The sequence below is a fragment of the Leptonychotes weddellii genome, chromosome 3, assembly GCF_054177405.1.
Source record: "Leptonychotes weddellii isolate Sample4059 chromosome 3, ASM5417740v2, whole genome shotgun sequence".
Lineage (NCBI taxonomy): Eukaryota > Metazoa > Chordata > Mammalia > Carnivora > Phocidae > Leptonychotes > Leptonychotes weddellii.
In genome coordinates, this window is record NC_138371.1 from 66196825 (window position 1) to 66220128 (window position 23304).

The 23304-nt window shown below is 40.3% G+C and overlaps 1 protein-coding gene across 13 annotated transcripts in view; it reads right to left on the reverse strand.

Moving 5' to 3' along the window:
• The window catches only part of PKP4 (plakophilin 4), a 235978-nt gene that overhangs the window by 24469 nt on the left and 188205 nt on the right, over positions 1-23304 (reverse strand). For 10 of the 13 annotated variants that reach the window (XM_081814392.1, XM_081814393.1, XM_081814399.1 and 7 more), the window contains 3 exons: positions 17126-17258; positions 15801-16014; positions 838-1021 (listed from right to left, as the gene is read on the reverse strand). In XM_081814392.1, coding sequence (XP_081670518.1) covers positions 838-1021; positions 15801-16014; positions 17126-17258 — 531 coding nt within the window. The remainder of the gene's footprint in view (positions 1-837; positions 1022-15800; positions 16015-17125; positions 17259-23304) is intronic. The other 3 variants (XM_081814389.1, XM_081814391.1, XM_081814387.1) reach the window with 1 other exon arrangement.

Genomic DNA, 23304 nt, shown 5'->3' on the forward strand with positions numbered 1-23304 from the left:
ATCCCAGGGTCCTGGGATCAAGCCCCGCATCAGGCTCCCTGCTCGGCGGGAAGCCTGCTTCTCCCTCTCCCACTCCCCCTGCTTGTGTTCCCTCTCTCACTGTGTCTCTCTCTGTCAAATATTAAAAAAATCTTAAAAAAAAAAAAAAAAAGATGAGGAGACTGAGGCTCAGAGTGGGGCAGGAAGCCAGGCTGCCTCTCAGTGTCACCAGGCCACTAGGCCCCAAGGCTTCCGCTTCAAGTTCCCAGAGCACTGTACACTTAGGACACCAGGTAGAAACTGAGCTGATGAGTATTAATGGCAAATAATAAGCACTCCTGTCCACACTTAAAGGAGCCTTTATGAATTTCACATCTAAAGATAATGACTTAAAACAGAATTTGGGCTCATTTTCATTTATTTATAAAACTCAAACCCAATAATTGTTTAAACCACACACCTTTTTTTGCACCTTTTAAATGCAAGAAGGTTTTAACCATCACATTTTGAATTTAAACCAAAACCAGGCTGCAGACACATTAGCAGTCAGGATGTGATAACCAGAAAAATGCTGTTAAAGTAGAAACCACTGGAATTTTGGCAGTAATTTTCAGACTGAAAGGGCCCTTTCTACTAATCCACAGAAGAGTCATTTATCAGATAATGTCTTTCAGGCCACTAGTCTGTGCTCATGATATTTTCCTCACAGGATAACAGTCCAGTGGCCTAAATTTTGAAACAAACTTAGAAATGTAGGTAAATGCTTATAAAATGAAGTAAATCCTTCTAAATCAACTTACCCATGACACATGTTATTTAATCAAAGAATTAATTGGAAAGAAGAAATAAAGAATTTACCTCAGGCAACCTGTTGTATTACGTAGAACGAGTGATGTCTGAAATTTAATTTTATGATCATCATCAAAAGAAGAGTTATTCCATCCAGAATGTGGAACGATCACAGTGTTTGTTAAGGTTGAGAGAGCATCTCGAATGATTGTCATCTTTACAGCATCACATGAAGATAAATTCCAAAGAACTCCTAATAAATGAGATTTAAAAAAATCCAACCATCAGTTAGAGATCCTGCAGGCTTAGGAATAAAACAAACGTATCAGCCCTAAGTGATATGAACTCGTCTGTTCCAAATCTAATCTATGGCCTGAATTTGCAACCAGGCAGGGGATGGACCTCTAATAAATGTTGAGTGAACATATGTGAGCTTCTGGCAGTGTATTCCAAAGCTCTACCAGTCCTTCTCTTAAGTTTTAGGGCCTATGTATCTATCAGACAAGATGACTGCGGCTTCTGCAAAGCAAATTAGAGCTACTCTTCATGGGGGAGGGGCACAGTGCAATCAAGGGTCATGAATATAACGGGCCTGTGATTGTTGTAAAGCTGTCATGCATCGCATCATCCCTTAAATTCAATGTTCTGTGTGACAAACCATTTTTAGAATTAATACTTGGAAACAATTTCTCTTTCTCAAAAGGCTGACACGTTTCTCTGTATCATGCTTCCTTTTTCTACTTTTGCTACTGGGAAGCTCAAGCTTAAATATGCTTGCGGTAACATACATAAGAGGGCGGTTACATTTGCTTCGTCTCCCTCATTTGGATAAGGCTTAAACATTTTTATTTCCACATTAAGAGTTTTATTACCACGTGCAAGTTACATTGAGTCCCTCATATTGTAATTCATATCAGGAGTACTGGGACAACAGACCTTAAACATAGCTTATTAGAGGGGCATTTAAATTGTATGCATATTAGAGTGTTTTCATTTCTGTGTCAACTATGAGGTGGGTTCAATTATTGTTACAGCACACATATTTTCTAAGAATTATTCTTTTAGAAATTAGAGCAAATTCAAGATTATACCTACTCCATGCCATTTCCCATCAATGCATTTTCCAAAGTCAGAGAAAAGGAGAGTGAGGAGAGGTGGCGCAGCTGGTACTGAGGTTCCCTCCTGATGTGTCCTTGACAAGATGCTCAAAAGCCGGTACAGTGCTTTCAGAATTATCAACACACAAAAATGCTTGAGGCCCTGTGGAGGGGAAGGAGTTGGCAAAATCCCCATTTCCGTGGGAGCACGTACTGCTTGTGAACATGACTGACCAAGAGTGTGGGGAGAACTGCGGCTCCGGTGCCCGGTAACAGCAAACTGCTCAGCCTTCTTGGGGCCTGGAGAAACGCAGGGACCTCTACAAAGGAGGGAGGTGTGAGAGAGCTGACAGGATCTCTTCCTTTTGGAGGAAGAAGTACAAGCATCGGGCTAGAACTGCAGATAGTAAACTGAAACTCTGACGGAGCCGAGAGCGTACCGCCCCTTCCCTGCACATCACCCTGACCTATCCATGCTGCACAGGGAGTGGTCGGTGATGGAGGCTGATGCTTGGGCTCTGGCCCTGGCTGGATGGGCTTACCCTTGTTTCCCAAGGACTTTCGCCCTTTCTCTTGCTCCTACCTTTGGGGTGGGTTAACTCACCATCACACCAAAGGACTTCAGCCTTGGCAGTGATTCATCTAGTTAGGCCCCAAATGGGAGGGAGGTTTAGACAGTTTGGAATCAGGGAAAGTAACGACCTTGATTTGTCTCTGAAAGCTTGTTCTGTCTACCATTACAGACCTTTGCTTATATAATTATCATGTGGCAAATAAGAGATGGGTTCTAGTCAAGAGTGCAGCATACACTGGGGGTGCTTATGAAATGAATTTCAGTTCCTCAGGTGGAGCTATTTCTCCATCAATTCTGATAGAATTGGCCAGAAGTTTCTATATAAAATGGTTTTAATCCAGGAAGGTTTTGATCTAGGGAGGTTGTGCTACCTGTTTTCTGGAGGTTTTGCTGGACTCTCTCAGGGGCAGCCATGTGAGGTGTGGGGGGAGGAGGATTGGCAGCAGGCTGCCAGATCCCCACCCCAATTCACCCAGAGTGGTTCCGTACTTATCTGTTCTCAGTACTGGGCTACGCTGTATGTTTCTCTTTCAAACAAGGGTTTCATGTCTAAAAGACATTTGAAAAGCACTGTTTCATGGGAGAGGTATCAGAAGACTGATGACCAAGGGAGGAACCTGGGAGCTAAGGATGAAAAACAAGTCCCTGGGGGTTTACCCTGACCCAAAGACCGGGGAAGGGAGAGAAGATGGAAGAAAGAGTGGGTTGAGGCATAGAAGGGTGGGTGATAAAGGCTGCCTTGAATGGGGCTTTAGCATTTATTGCTAATGAGGACAGCCATACCTGACCCAGGGTCCTGCCAGGACCTGCCGGGGCCCGAGCCAGCCACAGGGCAGCACGTAGCCCAGACACTGTTGGTGGGGGGGGTCATCTCCTAACCTCCCCTGACAATTTTATAACATATTTTCAAATTCCTCACTCCACAGAATTCAACACATGGGGGAAGGCTGCATTTTCTAATATGCTACGTCGTACTTCACAGAATAAATGTATGAAAGTTAACTGAAGGCAAGGCTTATCTTATGGACAGAAAAGCCTATTACATTATAGGCTATAGGTATAAAATTAGATATACAGCTACAGAAAATGGAACAGTGTTAGTCACAGACTTCAGGGGAAAACATGACTAAGAAGAAGGATCTAGGAGTTGATGCCTAGAAGTTCTCTAATCATTGGCAGAAAATCTTGTTTTTCATGGTTCCTGCCTCCACTCCTGGCTCCTGCTACGACCTACTTCTGGGAAGAGGATATTTCGCAGATTTGTGGATTTCCCTGATGTTCTGTGCAGGTACCAGAATTTTGTCCTGCTCTTTCTTTATCAGGCATTTAGAATGACCAGTGGAGTTATACGTCATTCTATAGTTTACTATTAGCCCTTAACTACTTTGGATCGAACAGCATAAATGTCCCTAAATCAATATAAACTACAGTAACGTGACCATTTACTGTGATTTTACTCTGTGCCAGGCCTTATGTGCTTTACATACAGAGTCAAGCTGCGCAAAATGAATTAACTTTCCCATTTCATTATTTTATACGATTGAAATACCACGTTGATTTTTTTTAAAGGATGAGCATTTGTATTTCTAAATTTAATTTTAATTTCATTAGGCAAGTATAATGAGGAACAAAGACTCTACCATGATCCATTCTTTTACATGTCTCGTTACACATATGCAGAGCACATAATAGGTGCTCACAAATATTTGTTGGTGGATCCAAATTAAAGGCATGTATTTATTTTTTGATTTCCCTTTTATTTCCTTTCTGTCAGATTTAGCCAGCATAGTTTTGCTTGCCTTTCATATGAAGATTAAAAGAGATGGTTACTGAAACCACCATCTTAGCTCTGAGGATAGGAGAATCCCATTTCTGTTACATCTCTAGAACAAGAAGTTAAGAGTTACAGCAGCGTGCCAGAATCCTAACCCCTCAAAATTGCAAAATAGAAAAGATCAATGTTGCCCAATTATAAAATGTTAAATGTTTGAAAATATGTAACCCTTCAGTACACAAGGTGACTGTGTTATCTTTTGGTCAGTTGAGATGACTTATTGATCATAAAACCAGTCTAGTATATAAAAGTCTACTACAGGCTTTCTGTAACCTCAAAAAATGTTCAAAATTATTCTTGACCAGAAAAAAGGTACAGGTTCTATTTTTACTAAGTCTGTAGCATTCAGGGGACCCATACAAGGCAGGTTGATCATCTTGCACTGAGTTATATTATCCCTCTAATCCTGCACTTTACATTGTAACACAAAGAACTACAGCACTGGGTGTGGATTTAAACTAGCCACTTCAAATATCAGAGACACTGATTTTTTTCTTCCCCACCTTCTATTTCAAAAACAAGGTTATGGAAAGCCTAAACAATCAGTTCTGATCAACGAATACTGGATGAAGAAGGTTCAATTAAACTTAAAAGCCTTAGTATGGAATGTTTAATTTGGCTTATCTATTCAAAGGAAAAAGCACCATTCTTAAGATCAGCTAATGATACCTGTGGGTACCCCACCTCACTAAAGTAGTAATAAAACAATGTTCTCCCCACTTAGTCTGTCTAGGCCTTCATTTAATGGGTCAGGAAGAATGTTGCTAGAGCAGTAAATAATGAATAGTAAATACACCAACTCCCAGATGTGGCAAGACTGTTGAGAAAATAGAGAGCCACAGAATTAGCATCCTCATCAACATAATAAACCTCCAGCTCCTACATCCTCATGCAAAGTTTGCTTCAAAAATATTTAGCAGCATACTCCATTATCCCCTGGTTTCTAAAGAGAAAGTTAAAAATAAACTATAATTTCATTTAGGAAGCTTGAGGTTTTTATTTAATTTAAGGCAATTAGCTATTTGTTGTGAGGACTAAGAATATACACATACAAACTAATTTAGAAAATATTAGAGAATTTCATGCATATTATTGTAGAAAAAGCTGCTTCTTCTCTACCGCAGGAAAAAGTACACGCAATTATGAGTAACCAATAATCACAAATGAAATACTCCCATGAAAGATGAAAGTTCATTTTCCCCACAAAGAATGAATAAAGTAATTAAAATACTATTTCACATAAATCCTACACTGTAGAACTTTGAAAGAGCTCAAATTTAAAAGTAGCTTTATAGCTATTCTAACAACCAACTGATAATTTTATGGTCAAATCAGAAACCGATTTTACTGATTAATTAAAACAACAGCACTATTTGAAAAAATGTATTTCTTAATGGACATTAAAAACCAACCAAACAACATTTGGAAAATATTATTTCTCTGGTAGCAGAAATATGTAACACCTTACACAGTTGTTTCTCTTTCTGATATGAAAGAAGTCTAGAAGCATTAATTTTTACATAGCATTCAATTTATGTCCAGTTTCCTTGTTATAAAAACCCCCACAAATGCTTGTGGACATTGCAAAAAGAAAAATAAAATAGCCAAAAGAACTTTAAACAGCACTACCAGACATGTTCCTGCATTTTCTTCCCCAAGTTAGCCTTATTCTGTGTCTGTTGTTGATGTGCTTCTGTCACTCTTGCTCTTTCACAAGATGTCCATGAGGTAAAGAGAACTACCCAAGACTTAGGGGGCATGGAGAGTATTACGTCAGAGAACAGAGGATGAGGCATTCCGGCACAAAGCGAGCGTCATGACAGGTCACTCTCATGCCTCTGCTTCAGCTCTGATATATGCGCTCACTCCCCCACCTTCTCCAGCTGTGTGCTCCTTGGAACATGCTTGTGTTGGGATACCCACCCTGCAAACATTCTTGATAAGTCAGCATACAAATATTAGGCTAATAGTGAAAATATAAAACATCAAGGCTTCAGATTGCATATGAAGGTCTGAGTGTGTGTGCATCTTGCAAACTCGGTCTGTGGACAACAAGGCAGGAATGTGGGCTTCTGAAGTTAGGGCCACTGCCTGCTCCTAGCGCATGCCTCCATTATTATCCCCCTAGACAATCTTTGGCTCAAACACTCACGATCTAGCAAATACACTTCTCCATTTCTTCTCATTGAAGCTGCCCCTGAAGCTCTCCCCTAACCCCTGTAAGGTTTTTATAAACCTAAGGCTTTCTGTTGGGAAGTCAGTAATGTCATGACTCTATGGCTATTACCTCTGGTCCCAATATGGCCTCCTAGGTCCCTGTCCATGCAAGCAGTGCAGCTCAGGCCTTTCAGATACATGTTACTTGTACCCAAGTGTGGTGTAGATCTGTGCTGCCCAACAGAGGAGCTATCAGCCAGATGTGGCCAGTCCAAATTGAGACATGCTAGAAATGTAAAATATATAGTGGAGTATGAAGACTTGGTATGAAAGAAATGAATGTAAAACCTCATATTAATAATCTTTATATTGCTCATAAATTATTTTAGAAGAATTGGGTTAAATAAACTACATTTTTAAAATAAATAATACCTGTTCCCTTTCCTTTTTCATGTGGCTACTAGGAAATTCAGAATTAAATGTGCCCGACATTAAGCGTCTACTGGGAAGTGCCAGGGGAGGTACTTGTTCACGTCATGCCAGCATCTAAGGGAGACATGGAGGTGAGCCCTCTGCTCTCAGAGGCCTTGCCACAAACAGCTACAACAGAAGGCAGCCGTCACAAGGCATCCCAGAGTGGCAAGAGCAAGAAGCACAGCTCGCATGTCATTTGTGCTAGGCTTTCCACACCCACCGACACGCCAAGCCACAGGTACTGGGTTTATCACTGGGGAAGCTGGTACTGGGAGGGGTGATTTGCCAGGGGCCACAGAGCTGGAAGGAAACAAGTCAATCTCACCCCAAAGCTCAGTCACTCCCAACAACATGCTGCTTCTCCTTGGATGTTTTTCTGTGCATAGGAACCTGTCCGGTAGGGCTCTGAGCTGGAGCGTGAAGGGCAGAAGCTGGGGAGAAGCACTGGGGTGGGGGAAACCCTTCCAGGTGGGCTACAGCCTTGGGGGAGGGGCAGGACTAGGGGAGCCTTGAGGCTTGGGCTGGCCTAGGAGGGAAGGACAGGGGCTGCAGACGTGAACGGCCAAGTGGGGAAGTGTGGAAGGCAGGGACAGGTGTGATGCCAGGAATGACAGGGGTGCTCAGGGATCAGGAGAGGCAGAGCCTATGTCCCAGGAAGGAGTTCAGAGGGAATGTGATGAACATGAGATGGGAAGGCAAAGAGGAAGGGCGAGTGCTTATGCGGACAGTTTGCAGCCGGGTGCAAGGTGAGGGAGCCTCCAAGCTGAGCCCCAGCTCGGCATCTATGTGAGGATCTGGAGCTGTAACAGGGAGAAATCAGGGGGCAGCAGGAAGAGAGCAGTACAGTGACAAATGCCTACTGTTTGTGGCTTCAGGCAAATCACTCAAGCTTTCCACCAGGACTGGAATGCTGTGAACAAATTATGAAACGAATGGAACTGAAATAATGGGAAAGCACTTACTACGAGTGGGACAGAAGTACTGCCTTTAATCATAGAAAAGCCTTTCTTCCTCTGGCTAAATGCTGAGGAAACAACACTCACGGTGGTATGTGAGTGCTCCCAGGGTTCCTCAGATGCCGCCATCTCAGCAGGGGTTGGCTGAACCGTGTGCGGTGACTCCTGGTAGAACGTGCTGTCATGGATTCTCATGGCCTCCTTCTTCCTGCCCTGCTGCCAGGCTAGGCCTGCTTGCTGCCCTCCCTGCTGGGTCCCACAGGGAGGAGGCCTGGCCCAGCCAGCTGGGGGTGGGGTGGGGGACTGGCCTTGCTCACCTGCATGCTCCCTGCGGTTTCCTGCACAAAGCTAATGCATACTCCATGTCAGGCAAGAAAAAGTTCCCTCGGGCCCAGCTATGAGCATGGTGGTCACCACCTCTGGTTTCAGCAGCAGGAGTGAGAAGGCGCTTAGGCGATGGAGAAGGAAACTTCCCTGGAGGGGGCAGTGTGGAGCCGATGGTCTGGGCCAGCCGCAGAGGCTGCCCATAGTGGGGCTCCAGCCTACATACTCAGTTTGAAGGGGACTGCACCTGCTATTTAAGTCTTCCCTGCCAAAGGACACGAGTGATAGATCTTTAGAGTCTTTAAAAGAACAGAGGGGTTAGCCTGCGTTTCTGTGATTTTTTTCAGGTACAAAGGTGGCTCATAGCATCTTTGAAAAGATCTATCAATTTCTAGAGATCCGTTTACAGACTCACATTTACATTTCAACATACTCTTCTCTATTTCAGGTAATTTTGCGACTTCGTGGGTAGGTCGAGAGGACTGATGACATAATATAGTCATGGAGTCCTCCATACCCTGGAAAGGCATTTCTGCTGAAAGTTAATCAGCAATTCAGAAATGCTGACTGAGAATTGCCGTAAAAGATGGCTCTTGCTGTCAGGGGGGGTTTGTAAAAAGTGAACAGGTCACACAAAGGGAAATCCTCCTGAAAGAATCACAGTGATGCCGAAGTGGCAGGGAGGGCAGTGACCCGGCCACCCTGGTTGTTCTTCAGGTTACTTCAGCCTCTGGCAGAGAATTAGGTCATTTATGCTATCCTAGAGATGTGCCTGAGAAAAAGCCACTGAGGTTACGTGTTCCACAGCTGACTATGAAGGGTTCCAGGAATGTGCTTCTTCATGTGCACGAAATCTTCAACCTCGCTGTCTGGCACCAGCAGGGGCCTAGAGACAAAAGTCCCTCCGGTACTAAGCCGCGGGAGGTCCTACAGACTCAGAAACTGCGAAGAACTCGAGGGACCTGGGGGGGCGTCTCTTGGGCATCTTCTTTTTAGATTTTTGTCATATGCCTTCATCTTTCTCAAAAATACTGGCTGTCAAATCTCCTGAGGAAGTGTGTCACTATGGGGCCTTTCTTGTGCTGGGAAATTCCATTTTCTCAACTGACCACCTGAGTTCTGTAGGGACCTGAGACTCCCCACTTGACTGTCTCATTTTGCTTGGTATTTAGAAGCCTACACATAAAATAGAAGGTCACATTCTACTTACAAGGTTGAATCTTTTCATACTTGGGACTATAAATCTTGAAATATTCACAAGATAAAATCACATTTCACGTTTTCTAGGCAACCCGACACTTTCTGATTATACCCAATCAGTAGTTTGATATGACCGTGCTAGTGGCCACATTCAAACATATTTCTCTATATTCTCAGTGAAATTCAGAGAGTAAAGGAGATACTGTGTCTTCTTTTTTCTTTTTCCTTTTCGGTAGTAATTTGAAAGAATTAAGGAAGATGACATTGAAAATGGGCAGGTACACCCCCAGATTTTGCACCTGCTCAGCACTTTTCAGTGGCCCGGGGATTGGCCAGGGAGGAGGCAGAAATAGAGGCAGGGAAGTAAGTGCTCTGGCCTACATGCCTGGAACCCAATCAGGACTCAATCTCTCATCTCAGTTTCTCATCTGCAATATGGGGGGGGGGGGGGCGGCAGAATAGAATAGAAGATTTTTTTTTTTTTTTAAAGATTTAATTTATTTATTTGACAGAGAGAGACATAGCGAGAGAGGGAACACAAGCAGGGGGAGAAGGAGGGGAGAAGCAGGCTTCCCCGTGGAGCAGGGAGCCCGATATGGGGCTCGATCCCAGGACCCTGGGATCACGACCTGAGCCGAAGGCAGACGCTTAACGACTGAGCCACCCAGGCGCCCCTAGAATAGAAGATTTCTTTAAGGCCCTTTCCAGTTCAAAGTTCTGTGACTCTGAATTAGGAGCTGTCCCATTTATAATACACCATTTTGTCTTATTACCAATTAAACCTTTTTGTCATTTTATTTCTTATTACCAATTTTTATGGTTTGAAATGTTCAGTAAATAAGATAGCACACGATTCTGTGTTCCTGTTTTATAAAGTGGGGCAAGTGATAAGGATCCCACTGACGTTGGCTGGGAATTGGGAAGAGATGTTGCAAGATTTCTGAAAATTCCCCATGCAACACCTGATGGCTCCAGTGGTCCACAAAAAGGACAGAAACAGGTCAACTCCTCTCTGGACCAAAGAACAAATGACTTTTTCGAAGGCATAATAATTAAACCAAGGGGACATATTTGGTAAATTATTTCATCCTATCATGGCACTTAAGAGTCCAAATGGCTGAATGCATGTCCACTAAGCTCCTGCTCTTTATAGAACATCCTACTGTTTGTTAAACTTTAGCCTGGCCCATCTACCCTTCCTTAGTGCAGGACTATCATTTTTCTTATTACCTAATCAGAAACATGGCGCTAATGATCAGTAAGGGAGTAAACCTAATTTCATGTTCTGCATAGTGTCTGAAATCCACTGCTAGCATCCAAAAATTTTTAAATAAACAGTGTGGAAATATTTTACTTAGCCATATGGATGAATAATCACTTGCTAAATTGGAAAGAATGTGAATATAGCAGTCATTTAAACAAAGTCTATTATTATTCAAGAACAAAGGCTACTTTTTGATATTTAACACTAGTGTTAATAGGGATAATAGAAGTGTGCTAGTTTTGGGACATCTGGTACATTAAAAGGTAGGCCTCCGGATTTTGTGAAATATCAATTTCGAAAGCTTTTAAAAAATGATGCTTTCAGGATGCTCAATAACTCGAAACTCATATTTTCTGGCTTAGAAACACTATTTAATTATCTTGAGCAAATGAGTTTTACATATCTTTTCTAGTGACAAGATGTTCCCACTTTCCACCCATAGAGTGTGGCCTAGAAGACATTCATTTTATAACCTAACCGGGAACAACCATACTTCATGCAGCTTTCAAGTTTAAGCACAATAAAGGCAGAAAGTGTCTCTGTGATTATAAAAAACAACAACAACAAAAAAACCAACACAACAAAACTCACCCTAAGCACCCATATAGATCAGCAATTACTAAAGGAAAAGCTCATTGGGTTTCAACCCAGAAAATGTTCAACACAATGAACAAAACACAAGAATCCTGTTACATTATTAGAGGACCATTTTAATTAACAATGACAGCCATACTATCTTGAGAAAATACACCTGACAAAAAGCATTTTTCCTTGCAAATAAAGATGTGGCCCCAAATACAGGTGCTGGGCAATTATTCTATTTCAAGCAAAGGTGAGACACCTTTTAAAAAGAATAGCTAAAATTTCTTCATGTATGTACATGAAAATGCCAAACTGATACAAAGGGGACTAGAAAAAATGTTAAGTCTCTGGATTAATAACTAGGGTGAATTACTTACTGTTAATAATAAAATACCTAGTTTCAAAGGGGATAGATAGTATTTTTTTCAGATAATACAATATTTTGAACATAGCAGTTCACTGTGCTTTAACATTTCATGATCCTAAGCTGACTATAATCCCCACTGAGGAACTCTTACACCACACCTGCAAAGGGCAAGCATTGTGCAAGGCTGGCCAGGGCTGGAGTGATTTGTGGAGACACTGGCAGAACAGTGAAGTTGGGAAGAATAACGTTCCGTTTTCAAAGAGGTTTTTACAGCAGATGGGCAGCTCATAGGGCATGCCGAGTGATGTGGTCACATAGCACCCAGCTGCCCATGTTTGGAGCAGACATGCTTTAATGAGAATGGTTCAGACTGGGACACACTTTCCTGGTTAGGAGAGGTCTGGGATGCTGGATTTAGGGCCGACTTGTCTTCTCTAGGGCTATTCCTAGCCCAAATGAGCTCCTGAGGGCCCATCTTTCTTGCCTTCTCAAGCCATACTTAATGTCTTCTTGTTGCTCTCTGGATAACACTGCTGCTCAGTCTTAACCCCACAAAGCAATGGGTCCCTGTCCCTGTGGGTCCAAGCACATCACGGGCGGCTACTTTACATGGAAGCTGTATAGGGGATACATGCATTGGATAGCTGATGGGACAGAATTTATTTTGAGGTCCCCTCCAACTCTGTGATTCTATGGTTCAAAGACGGCTTATGAGTATTTGACTTGAGGAAAGAGTTAATGAAAGAGCGTAAGGATGTCTTGATACTGTCATGCTTTAAAACACATCAGGGACTAGTTATTTTTAAAAAATTACTGAACAGCATTTAAAGGTGGTACCACTAAATTCTGGAACTGAAAAATGTGAACATATAATTTTTCTTGTCTTCATAAATCTTGGTCTATAAATACATGCATACATGCAACACACACACATAACTACGCTAGATTTATATTATGACTTTGTAGTTTCATATTAGCTGGATAATGTTTATATACAAATCAAACTCAGGCTGACACTTAGCATTTTGGAGCTGGAAATTTACTTCTTAAGTCCCCTGGTCCAACTCCTTTATATAATAGTCAACTGAGTGAAGTGTTCACAAACTGACCACTCCCATTCCAAAGCAAAGACAACTTTTGAAGAGAACGTTTCTTAAGCAATCAGCTCTTCTATCAGTATAAATTATTAGGAGCAAAAGTACAGAGTTATAAAGCAATTCTTAATTTCCCCTTTCCTACAAGTATGGACAAAAAATGCTTCTTACACCTAAAAGCTACTGGCAGTTGCTTAAAAAAAACAAAAAACAAAAAACAGAGGTTGTTGTTAGTTTTACATTGGAAGCAATACAATCTATTGGAGGAATAGGCCTTTCTGAATTAATAAACACTCATATCCTTCTTTCAAGGCTAGGGCCCATGTCTGAAAACATCTTGTGTTCTCAGCAGCTAATACTGCACCCACACAGAAATAGTGGAATATGGAGGGAAGTCTCTAAATTAGCACTTAGAGCTAGATTATGCACCAGGTGAATTAGTACATAAAAGCTCTTAGTAGTAAAGTCTGGCTCTACTTCAAATAAATCAGATTTATTCTCAAATGAAAAAGAAATCACCAAACTTTCATGTACTTGCTTCTTGTTTATCACTAAATCTTACAAATTCCTTGAGCTGAGCTGAGGACAGGCACTGTAACCATTTCACCCAAGGATAAAGCCTCAGAAACAAAAATCCAGCAAAGACTTATTCCTCCTGTGAGAAATTATGACAGAAGAGAAAAAAAACCCGCACATTTATCGTGACTAGTTAATCAAAAGAGAACCAAATCTGAGTAGAAGCTGTGCTTCTAGTATCAGGATACCCGAGGATCACCACTGATCTCGCAGGGAGCCCACACACGTCAGTCTGCAGGCTCACGGGCTGCCCAGGTGTTACTGGCAGAGGTATCTAGACAATTACACAGGAAGGTCACAGTGATGGGAAGAAACGCCAGACAAGGACGGAAAGCACTCAGATGCTGCAAATACGCTGTCTCCTCTAAGCCTCCCTAACAGAGAGCTTAATGCTAATTTTGGGGCATAATCACAGTGATTGTGTTGACTTCTAGAATGGCTATGTCTATATTCTTCCTTCTTCCTTAATTCTGTGTAGCTTCTCCTAATTTTCATTTTATACACATATGCCATACATATGTAAGTGTACGTAATTTATTTTTTGGTATGAGAGGGCTTGATGCCTCCAAAGCATTTGAAAAAGAGAATATACTAATAAATCAGTATGTAATTTAGATGTGTTAAAACATTAATATTCAAACTACGTTAAGGTAGGCAGTCCATTCCAGAGTTTAGGATTATACACAAAGCATATTCTACTTTTATGATGTAAATTTCATACCAATATTATTTGGAGTACAGGGTACCGTATTTTGAACATATTAATACCTTATAAGAAAGTTGATTACCCTTAAATATTAGATTCGTGATGGTTTGCTACAGTCCCAAGTGTTACTGAATTATAGCTGACAGAACCTACAGTTCTAATTTCATAGTGGAAGCAAGTGGAGAATGGGATTCATTTTTTTAAAAAAGTTAGAAAATTTTAAATTAAATGTCTCGAGCATGAAAAATAGCATAGCAAATATAAAACACCCAGGTAACTACTATCTAGTTTTGTTAAATATTAATATTTTGTCTTATTTGTTTCAGGTTTCTTTTTCTTTTTAAAGAAACAGAGATGGATGATACCCCCCAATCCCATTCTTTCTACCTGCATCCCCTAGAGGCAACTACTATCCTTAACCTAGCTTCTGTCATTCCAGTGAAAAATTTTAACTTTTTTGCATGTGCATATATCAAAAAAGAATGTATAGACTCAACCTGCATATTAGAAACTTTATACCAATAGTATCATGCTGTGCTTATCATTCTACCAGTGTTTCTGGATATTTATCTATGCTACCATAGATAGCTCTAATGCACTTGTTTTAACCCTTGTATGTGGTTTTGCTCTGTGAAGGTACTTTAACCATTTTCCTACCAGTGAATACTCAGTATCTCCCCCCAGTCTCTATTATGAATAATGCCATCATTAATTTGCCCTGCTGCAGAATTGTTCTTCCGTCTGGACTTCAAAAACCCTTGAACCCAGCTGACAGTGCTGCAACATCCAGTCTCCCAAGACAAAGCATTACTCACTTCCTCCTGTTCTCTCACTCCCCACACTGGACCACTGTGCCCTCGCCGTGAAATGTCTCTCTCACTGTTCCCTCTTTTCAACTGCCCAGCCCTTCTTTCTACCACTGATGCAGCTCAAGCTATTACCTCTAGGTTACAGGCCTCCCAGATGCCAGGTGCATCTACTTCAAATCAATCCCGCACCGTGTGTCTGCTGGAAGAATGCACTGTAGCCCAAACTGGCCACCCCATGCCCTATAGTCACCTCCACTGTGTATGGGACACAAGTTCCTCATAAACGTTCTCCAAACCAGGCCTGCATTTCTCTTTGGCCTTGTCTTCCTTCAGCATGCCTCTCCTGCTGGAAGCTCCGACCCCCTATTCCATGCTGGCTCTGAGCCTCTGCCTCCCCCATCCTTTAGGACTATTTTGGTTTCACACTGACCAGGGAACCTCCCTGGCCATCCTCTGTGCTCCCCGTGCAGGCTCCACTGCGTCCTGGCACTTGCCACATTTCCCTGACATTCCGAGAACCACCTGTGTTCCTCCTGAGTTGGGAGTGCTGCTTGCGGGCAGGGACTGAGTTCTATTCACCTGCATACCTCCGGTACCTAGGAAAGCATCTGAGGCACTAACGGGCATTTAGACCCTGGCTGAATTGAAGTGGAAGGTAGTCAATCCATTAAGTATATTTTTGTTTCATAATAAAGGAGAGCCAGTCTGTTGAAAACAGTGGATTTACTACGGAATACTTAATAAAAAAAAGATGTATTCAGTCCTCTATGTACAAGACATCTGTTAGCTGATACCTATGCATTTAAGTACAATAACTAATATGAGTCAAGATGAGCCTATAACACTGCAAGTACTTTCTGAATCATTAGATTCGATTCAGCCTTTGTCACAGTCGTGAGCCATGGTACCATGATCTCCTGCCTAGAACCTCCAACTTCTTCCCAGTGCCACCATGCAAAGACATCGTCTAGATGGTTTTCAGCATTTCGTCCAGGACAAGATCACATTGTTCACCCACCTGTAACAAGCTCCCGTACTTCTGCATCAACAGATTTTCTCAACAGTCGCAACAAGGCAGGTATCCCACCAACATTCTTCATTGCTATTTTATTTTCATCTGTAGACTTGCCAAAAACAAGGTTTCGGAGGGCACCACAAGCATTCTTCTGAACTTCCAAAACTCTGTGGTCCAAAAGGTCAACCAGATGCTTGATTCCCCCTAATCTACACACCTAGAATGAAAAATATTAGGAACCAGGCCTAAGTGACATATGATTAATCAGTGATCAAACAAAAGTCTGTTATGGAAAGATCACGGGAAATGGACAACTCCAGATCATTTGAAAAGGTTGCTTTTTATTCTAAATAACACATCTTTTATAAACATTAGGGACACTCTCCAAGATTAAGCTCCTCTCCTGGGTTTGGCTTAAAAAAAGGAAGGGAGAACTAGGTGTACTAATGGCCATGTGTAGCTAGCACATCCTACTCCAACCTCCCAAACACACAGACGGATTATGCTTACACTTCTGAGGGCAATGAGCAAATACATAAACACAACAAAGCTGTAAGCAGGATCAGAGGTAACATATAGGAACGGATTTTTGACTGAAGTCACTTGGTTTACACAATTGTTTCTCTAGACTACCTTCCCTAATCTTTCATTTGTCAAGTAATTAGTACATTACATAAATATTTCTGGGCTTTATGTCCTTCATCCACCTTTAGCTCAGTAACTGGTATGTTGTTTTGCATAGTAGGTTGATGAAAAACACTTAGGTTCCATATGCCATTGCAGGGGGGACAATGCTAAGATATTAAAAGAAAGAATCTGTATGTCATAGGACACTAGTCGATAACCAATGACTCACTGTATTTCTATAAATGCCAAAAAACTTTAAAATGTCAAATAAAATACTCACATAGGTTCAGTATTAGTAACAGTTATAAATTCTCTGTAACTTTACTTAATTGTATGTTGGCACCGATCTTGACCAGAACCTCGTCAAGTACATGAGCTCACTAGTTTCATACATGATTTTTATCTAATAGATTTTTAGAAATCACTTCAAAAATTCAGGTTAAATTGATTTTTGCTTCATGTTTTGTAAATAAGCTAACAGCGGACACATGATTTGAAAATGCCAGCAGCCCTCCAAGAGGTACGCTCATCCTGGTTTCTCCTGAGAAATACTGAAATGCATGGTTAAGAAGTAAAGGGGTAACCCTTTGAAAGGGCCCCTGAATTGCATCTGGTAGTTTCTAAAGCACACACGCGTGTGACTGCTGGACGGAAAGGCACTGACTGCGTCCCGGGGGCCTGCCCGGCGCCGGGGGCTGTACCTCCATTTTCACTTTGTTGTCGCCGAAGCACAGGTGCTGCAGGTAGGCGGCCGCGTTCGCCTGGACCGATGGGAACTGGTGCTGCAGCATGTGGATGACTTCAGGCAACTCAGGGTCGCGCCAGGCAAACTCCCTGTGCGAGAAAAACACAGTTTCAAAAAAGAAAGAACCGTGTTTTAACAATGCACTGAATGAAGCACTTGTCAGAAGAAAAGAGGCTTGGCTGAGGCCAGAACCGGCAGTTACAAGACTCCTAGAAGAGATTAATGTAAGTAACCTTCCCCCTCCGCGATCCACATATGCAGAGGCCTGGATGCTTCTGATCTTAAAGAAATCACAATAAAACAGATGCACAGGAAGAGATTCAAGAGAACAAAGGAAGTTCTTAATATGAAAAACTTTTCCATTCTCATTTTCTTCTTCGATTCTAATTTTATGGCTTTCTACCTATGTCAGAAATTTGCGGGTGCGAGGCTCAGGTGAACAAGTGCACTTTAGTCAGGTGAGAAGTCATGCCTGAGCAGAGAGAAAGAAAGGCTGGTCTGGTGTCAGCCTGGAATGTGCAAATAGTGTGGGCCTGAAGATTTTTAAGAAACTTAATATGTATGGTTGCTCTTGATGATAAGATAGAAACACAGAAAATTATAAAAAAAATATTTAATCAATAAGCCTCTATACCCAGAAAAAAAACACTGTTGACATTTCCTGCTGGTCTTTTTTTTTTCTATTATGTGTGCAAATGTGCATGTGGGTATACAGAACATTTTTTCAAAGAAGTGAATCATATTAAATAGCACTTAATATTTCATGAGTACTTATTCTGGGTACTTTATGTGTATTAATTCATTTATTCTTATTGCAACCACATAGATATGGAGGTTGAGACAGAGAGGCTAAGCAACTTGCCTAAAGTCACTCAGCTAGTCAACAGCAGAGCAATCTACTTTCAGAGTTTGTATCATCAACCCTTATGCTATCCCAACTTCTTGTATAAGGAGTATACAATCATATTAAGCTCATACACTTTTATACTCTGCCTTTTCAGGTAACATCACATTGTTAGAATTTTCTGATGTCAATTGATTGGCTCACTTTTTGGGATCCTTGTTAAATGTGAATATATGCTTATATCATATGAAGACCAGCTTCTTAGAAATGATTCACAAAACAACAAATTTGCAGACTTTGACTACAGAATGAACTATTACAAAAATTAATTAATACTGAATAAACCTTAAAAAACCCTTTACATTAGTAACCTACTGATACTTCTATTGTCCAGTTTATAAAGGCCTAGAGTCTCTCTTAATCTGGGAAGGCTCCATGTGTTAACTTGCTTATCCAATACAAAGGGGTAATCTACACCTGCACACACATACATACCCATTCAAATGAACAGTGAATCCTTCCTATGCTGCAGGTACCATAGCAAGTGCTAGAGAGATAAAAGCATTGGTTTCATGTACAGAGTCTTGTACGCCCAACTAAAAAGTTTAGTCTCAATAATCAGCAACGGGAGTTACTATTTATTGAGTTTATCTGCTTCAGGCACTATGTCACAAGCTTTATATGCATTACCTCATTTACCTTGACTTGCCCCATTAGGCAGGCACCATTAAATAACATTTAAAAGAGAAAAGGAACTGAGATTAGTAATTAAATGACCAGAGGTGGGTGAAACCCAGGTAGTCTATATGTTGCCCCGACACAGAAGGAACAGATGGCAGAGGTTTTGAGGCAGAAAAGTGAGAGAATGCAACATTTATAAGGTTAGATTTATAAGGAAGATAACTCTGGTGGCCATGTAGAGAATGTACTAGAGTCAGAAAAGACTGGTGACAAGAAGACTCCACTATTTGCTCAAAACAAAATAGAGCCATCCTTGACTTCTCCCTTTCCTAAATCCTTCTTATCCTACCTATCAGCAAGCTTTGTTGACTATTTCTAAAATATTTCATATAAACCCAACCCATCCATTCTCTCTATCTTGCCTGGCCAATCTAACAGCCTCCTATAGGCTCTCTCTGCTTCAAATATCACCTCCTCACCCCATCCACTCTGCACAGCAGCCAGATCATTTTCGGAAAACTGAAGCCAAGGGTAAGATGGAGATTTCTGGCTTGGGGGACAGATGGATGAGATTATCGTTAGTAAACATGAAGAATATCACAAATGCCAAGAGAGGCAGGCTAATACAGCAGAAAAGACACAGAATTTGGAGTTGGATTGCCCATGTGGAAATTCTAGGTCCTTTATTTACTATGTGATTTTGAAAACTACTTAATTATTTGGAGTGTTACTTTCCCCACCTGTGTAATAGGAACAATAAAACTATCATCTCTACCTCCTTCTTAGGTTGGCTGTGATGATTAAATTGTGATAATGTATATTAGAATATTTTATATACTTTGAAATAATATTGATATGGATGTTTTATTAATATTCGCCAGCCCTAAGAAAGAAACTATTCTAAATAGGGTCACTCTCTATAATAAATAAATCCCCTTTTATGTATTGTTAACTATGTTAACTATTTCTGGTCAAAATCTGTCTAAAGCCTGTTATGTAAACCTATGCTGTAATTAACAGAATGCAAGGAGTGTGACTTCATCTTTCTTTGATGACTCACAATCATTACAAATACACATTTTCCTCCTCTTTAAATGGCACAGATATGGTCAAGATTTCCTGGTATGAGGGCCAGACAATACAAAGGGTGGGCTCCAGCTAGAGATGGGCGGTTAGGCTTGGTTGGCATCAATTCCAACCCTGATTTTCAGCAGAAATTTACCCTGAAAAGACTGCTATCAATTCATGGGCTGGCTGGATGGCATCAATGCCTGCCAGGATTTGCATCATCCAAACCTAAGCCCAGCACCTGTGGTGATGAGCACTGGGTGTTATACGCAACTAATGAACTGTTGAACACTACATCAAAAACTAATGATGTACTGTATGTTGGCTAACTGAACATAAAAAAACAAAAACAAAAAACCCCAAACATCTAAGCCCAGAATTCTGTTTTCAGCCATGATAGAGTAACTGGTACTAGACTTTGCCCTTCCACAAAACACAACTCTACAACCAGACTAAATGTAGGAAGGAACTGTTTTCAGGTGCCGGACATTGGGTAAGACAAGAATGTAATCCCTGAGAGATGGGAATCATCACAGGAGCCCCATATACCCTGGCTTTCTGCCTGAGGGCATTTTTTTGAATCATGACACAGGAAGCTGAGTCCAGGAAATAGAGCAATGGACTTAGTGAACTGAGGCGGAGAGACTAGGACTTGGGGATGCCAAAGTGGTTTGAATTTGTGGGGCAGGGTACAGGAGAGGAGGGAACTATGAAGAGGAGATTTTATAAGTCTACAGGAGGATTACTCACAAGTCCTTAGTTGAATGCTGGGCTGTATATGTTCCTGACACATGTACAGGGCGGTGGAGTAGCTGTTGGAGGACAGAACTGAGCATATGCTGCGTGATGCTGGACCTCCAGCCCAGAGAACAAACTTCATTGAGCACTCCAGGATTTAGTCTCCACAAAGAACTATGCCAGAGAGTAGAAGAATACACTAGGAGTAAAACAAACCTGAAACAGACCCATCCTAGAAGAACAAAACCAATCTTGACAGGACCAAAAGCATCTGTCAGTAATACTTAATCTGCCAAAACAAAACTCAGAACCCTAATAGGAGACAACATAATCCAGAGTCCCTACAATGAATGTATCATCCACAATAGTTAGCATACGATTTAAAACTGCTACGCATAAAAGGAAATAGGAAAATGTGACCTACAAAGATGTAAAAACAAAACAAACCAAAACCAAAACACCCAAATAATAGAAACAGACCCAGAGAAAACCCAGATGTTGGAATTATCAGAGGAGGACTCTAAAAGGTCATTATAGATGTGCTCAAAAAAATAAAGGAAAAGATGCATGTAGGGAATGAATAGATGAAGAATGTCTTCTGACACATGGAAACTATAAAAAAAACCCCACCAAATTCAAGTACCTGAAATAAAAAAATTCACTGGATGGGCTTACCACAGATTGTGGAGACTATAGAAGAAAAGACAATAAATTACAAAGACAGAACAATAAAAAATACCAATATGAAGAATATAGAGAAAAAAGATTTTAAAATATAAACAGAGCCTTAGTAACCTGTAGGATAATGTCAACTTATTCCAGGGGAGAATGACTCTGGGGCAGAAAAAAATATTTAAAGCAATAATGGTTAAAAATGTCCCAGTTTTGGTAAAAATCATCAACTAACATTCAAAGAATCTCAGTGAATCCCAAGCAGGTTAAATGTTAAAAAAACAAAACAAAACAAAACAAAACAAAAAACCTAGGCCTGTCACAGTAAAATAGCAAGAGAAAAACCTGAAAGGTAGCCAAGAGAAGGTATATTACATAATGAGAATGATGATTTCTCATCAGAAACAATGGAAGTCTGAAGACAATGAATGACATTTTTTAAAGAACTAAAAGGGAAAACCCATACCTGTCAATCCTGAATTTTGTATCTGGCAAAAATATCCTTTAAAAATCAATTAAATAAAAACATTTTCAGATAAATTAAAGCTGGCAGACATGCAACACAGGAAAGGATAAAGGAAGGGTTAGGTTAAAGGGAAATGGGTTGAGATGGAAACCTGAATTTATACTAAGAATATATAGGAAGATAACTGTATGTGGTAAACATGAAGTGAAGATAAAGATCATTGTTTCTTACTTCTCTTAATTTCTTTAAAAGATAACGAATATTTACAGTAAAAATAATAAGACTATATTATGACTTTTATTATGGATGTAGACGTAAAATATTTGACAATATAAAGGTCAAAGGGACAGTAAATGGAATTATTTTGCACAGATTAGGCCCTGCTCAAAAGGAACACCATGAATGCTATTATTCTTTATGTCACTATCACTTTCCATAGGAGGTACTTCTGTCACTCCTTCTAGATGTGTCACTTACACTACTAATACATTTTGCTTCCACACTAGGCAACACAGATTTCCATTTATATAGAAAACATCAGTAACTGCTTCAGTCTTACAAGAAATTTTTCAGGCTAATTATAATGCAGCAGTAATGGTAAAGAACATGGGCTTAGAAGTGAATAAAAATATTACTTCAAGTTTGCTATTTTCAAAACTAAAAATTAAAAGCTGTCATGAGCTTTTTATTTTGGTTTGAATATTTAAACTTCAGATTCACCTGGATTCCAGTTTCGTCTAGAATAAATGCACTTATTATTATAATCACTTATTCATCTTACAAAATGCATTATCAGTAAAGTTTCACATAATCAAAGCTAGCCATAACAGTTTTATGTTAGACTACAAAATTATCATACTATGAATAGCTGAAGTATATTATCATACATGAAATCCTTATTTATAGTGAATCAACTCATATCAGAGGTCAAAATTGAAGTCTTTAGGGACACATATTACGCTCAAAGCTCTAATCACACTTCACTGTCTTTCTGGATAGCTATTCTTTTCTCTGCAGGTTCAGCCAAGGTATAGTCTAAATTGCCTATAATTTAAAACCCTTTTGGGAATTTCTGCATCTACTAGGGTGCCTTAGTATTTTGTCATTTTGAGGTTTTAAAAAATGAAATCATGTAAAAGTATTTTTGACTTAATTATATTGGAGGTACTATAAGACAAATTATTTAAAAACCCTTAAAATGGCAAGAACATGGACTAGCAGAACCACACTAATGTATGAACGAGAAAGAACTTTAAGAGTGACTAGGTGGAATGGTCCTAGTGAAGCAGTGGGCTTCCCATTCAACTCAAAAGTACTTTTATTTTGTTTTAATGAGCAAAATCTCACTCATGTCCTTAATTCACATTCATTAGAATAAGTTGGTAGGTTGCTAAAGATGAATTGATAATTATAACAATTTTCCAGTAAAACAACAATTTGTAGGCAAAGAGTGAATGAAATCTTGCTAATATATGCCTTCATATAATACTCAAGCTGCTTAAAATTTAACAATAATTTCACTCTTTCAGAAATTAAAATTCTCGTTCAGTTTCTATCTTTTTTATTTCCTGAATATTTTAAATGGCTTTCATTACAGATGAGGCTCTTTTTCAAAATCAATCAAGTACTAAATGACTCATACTTATCTTAATAAAACATGCTTTCT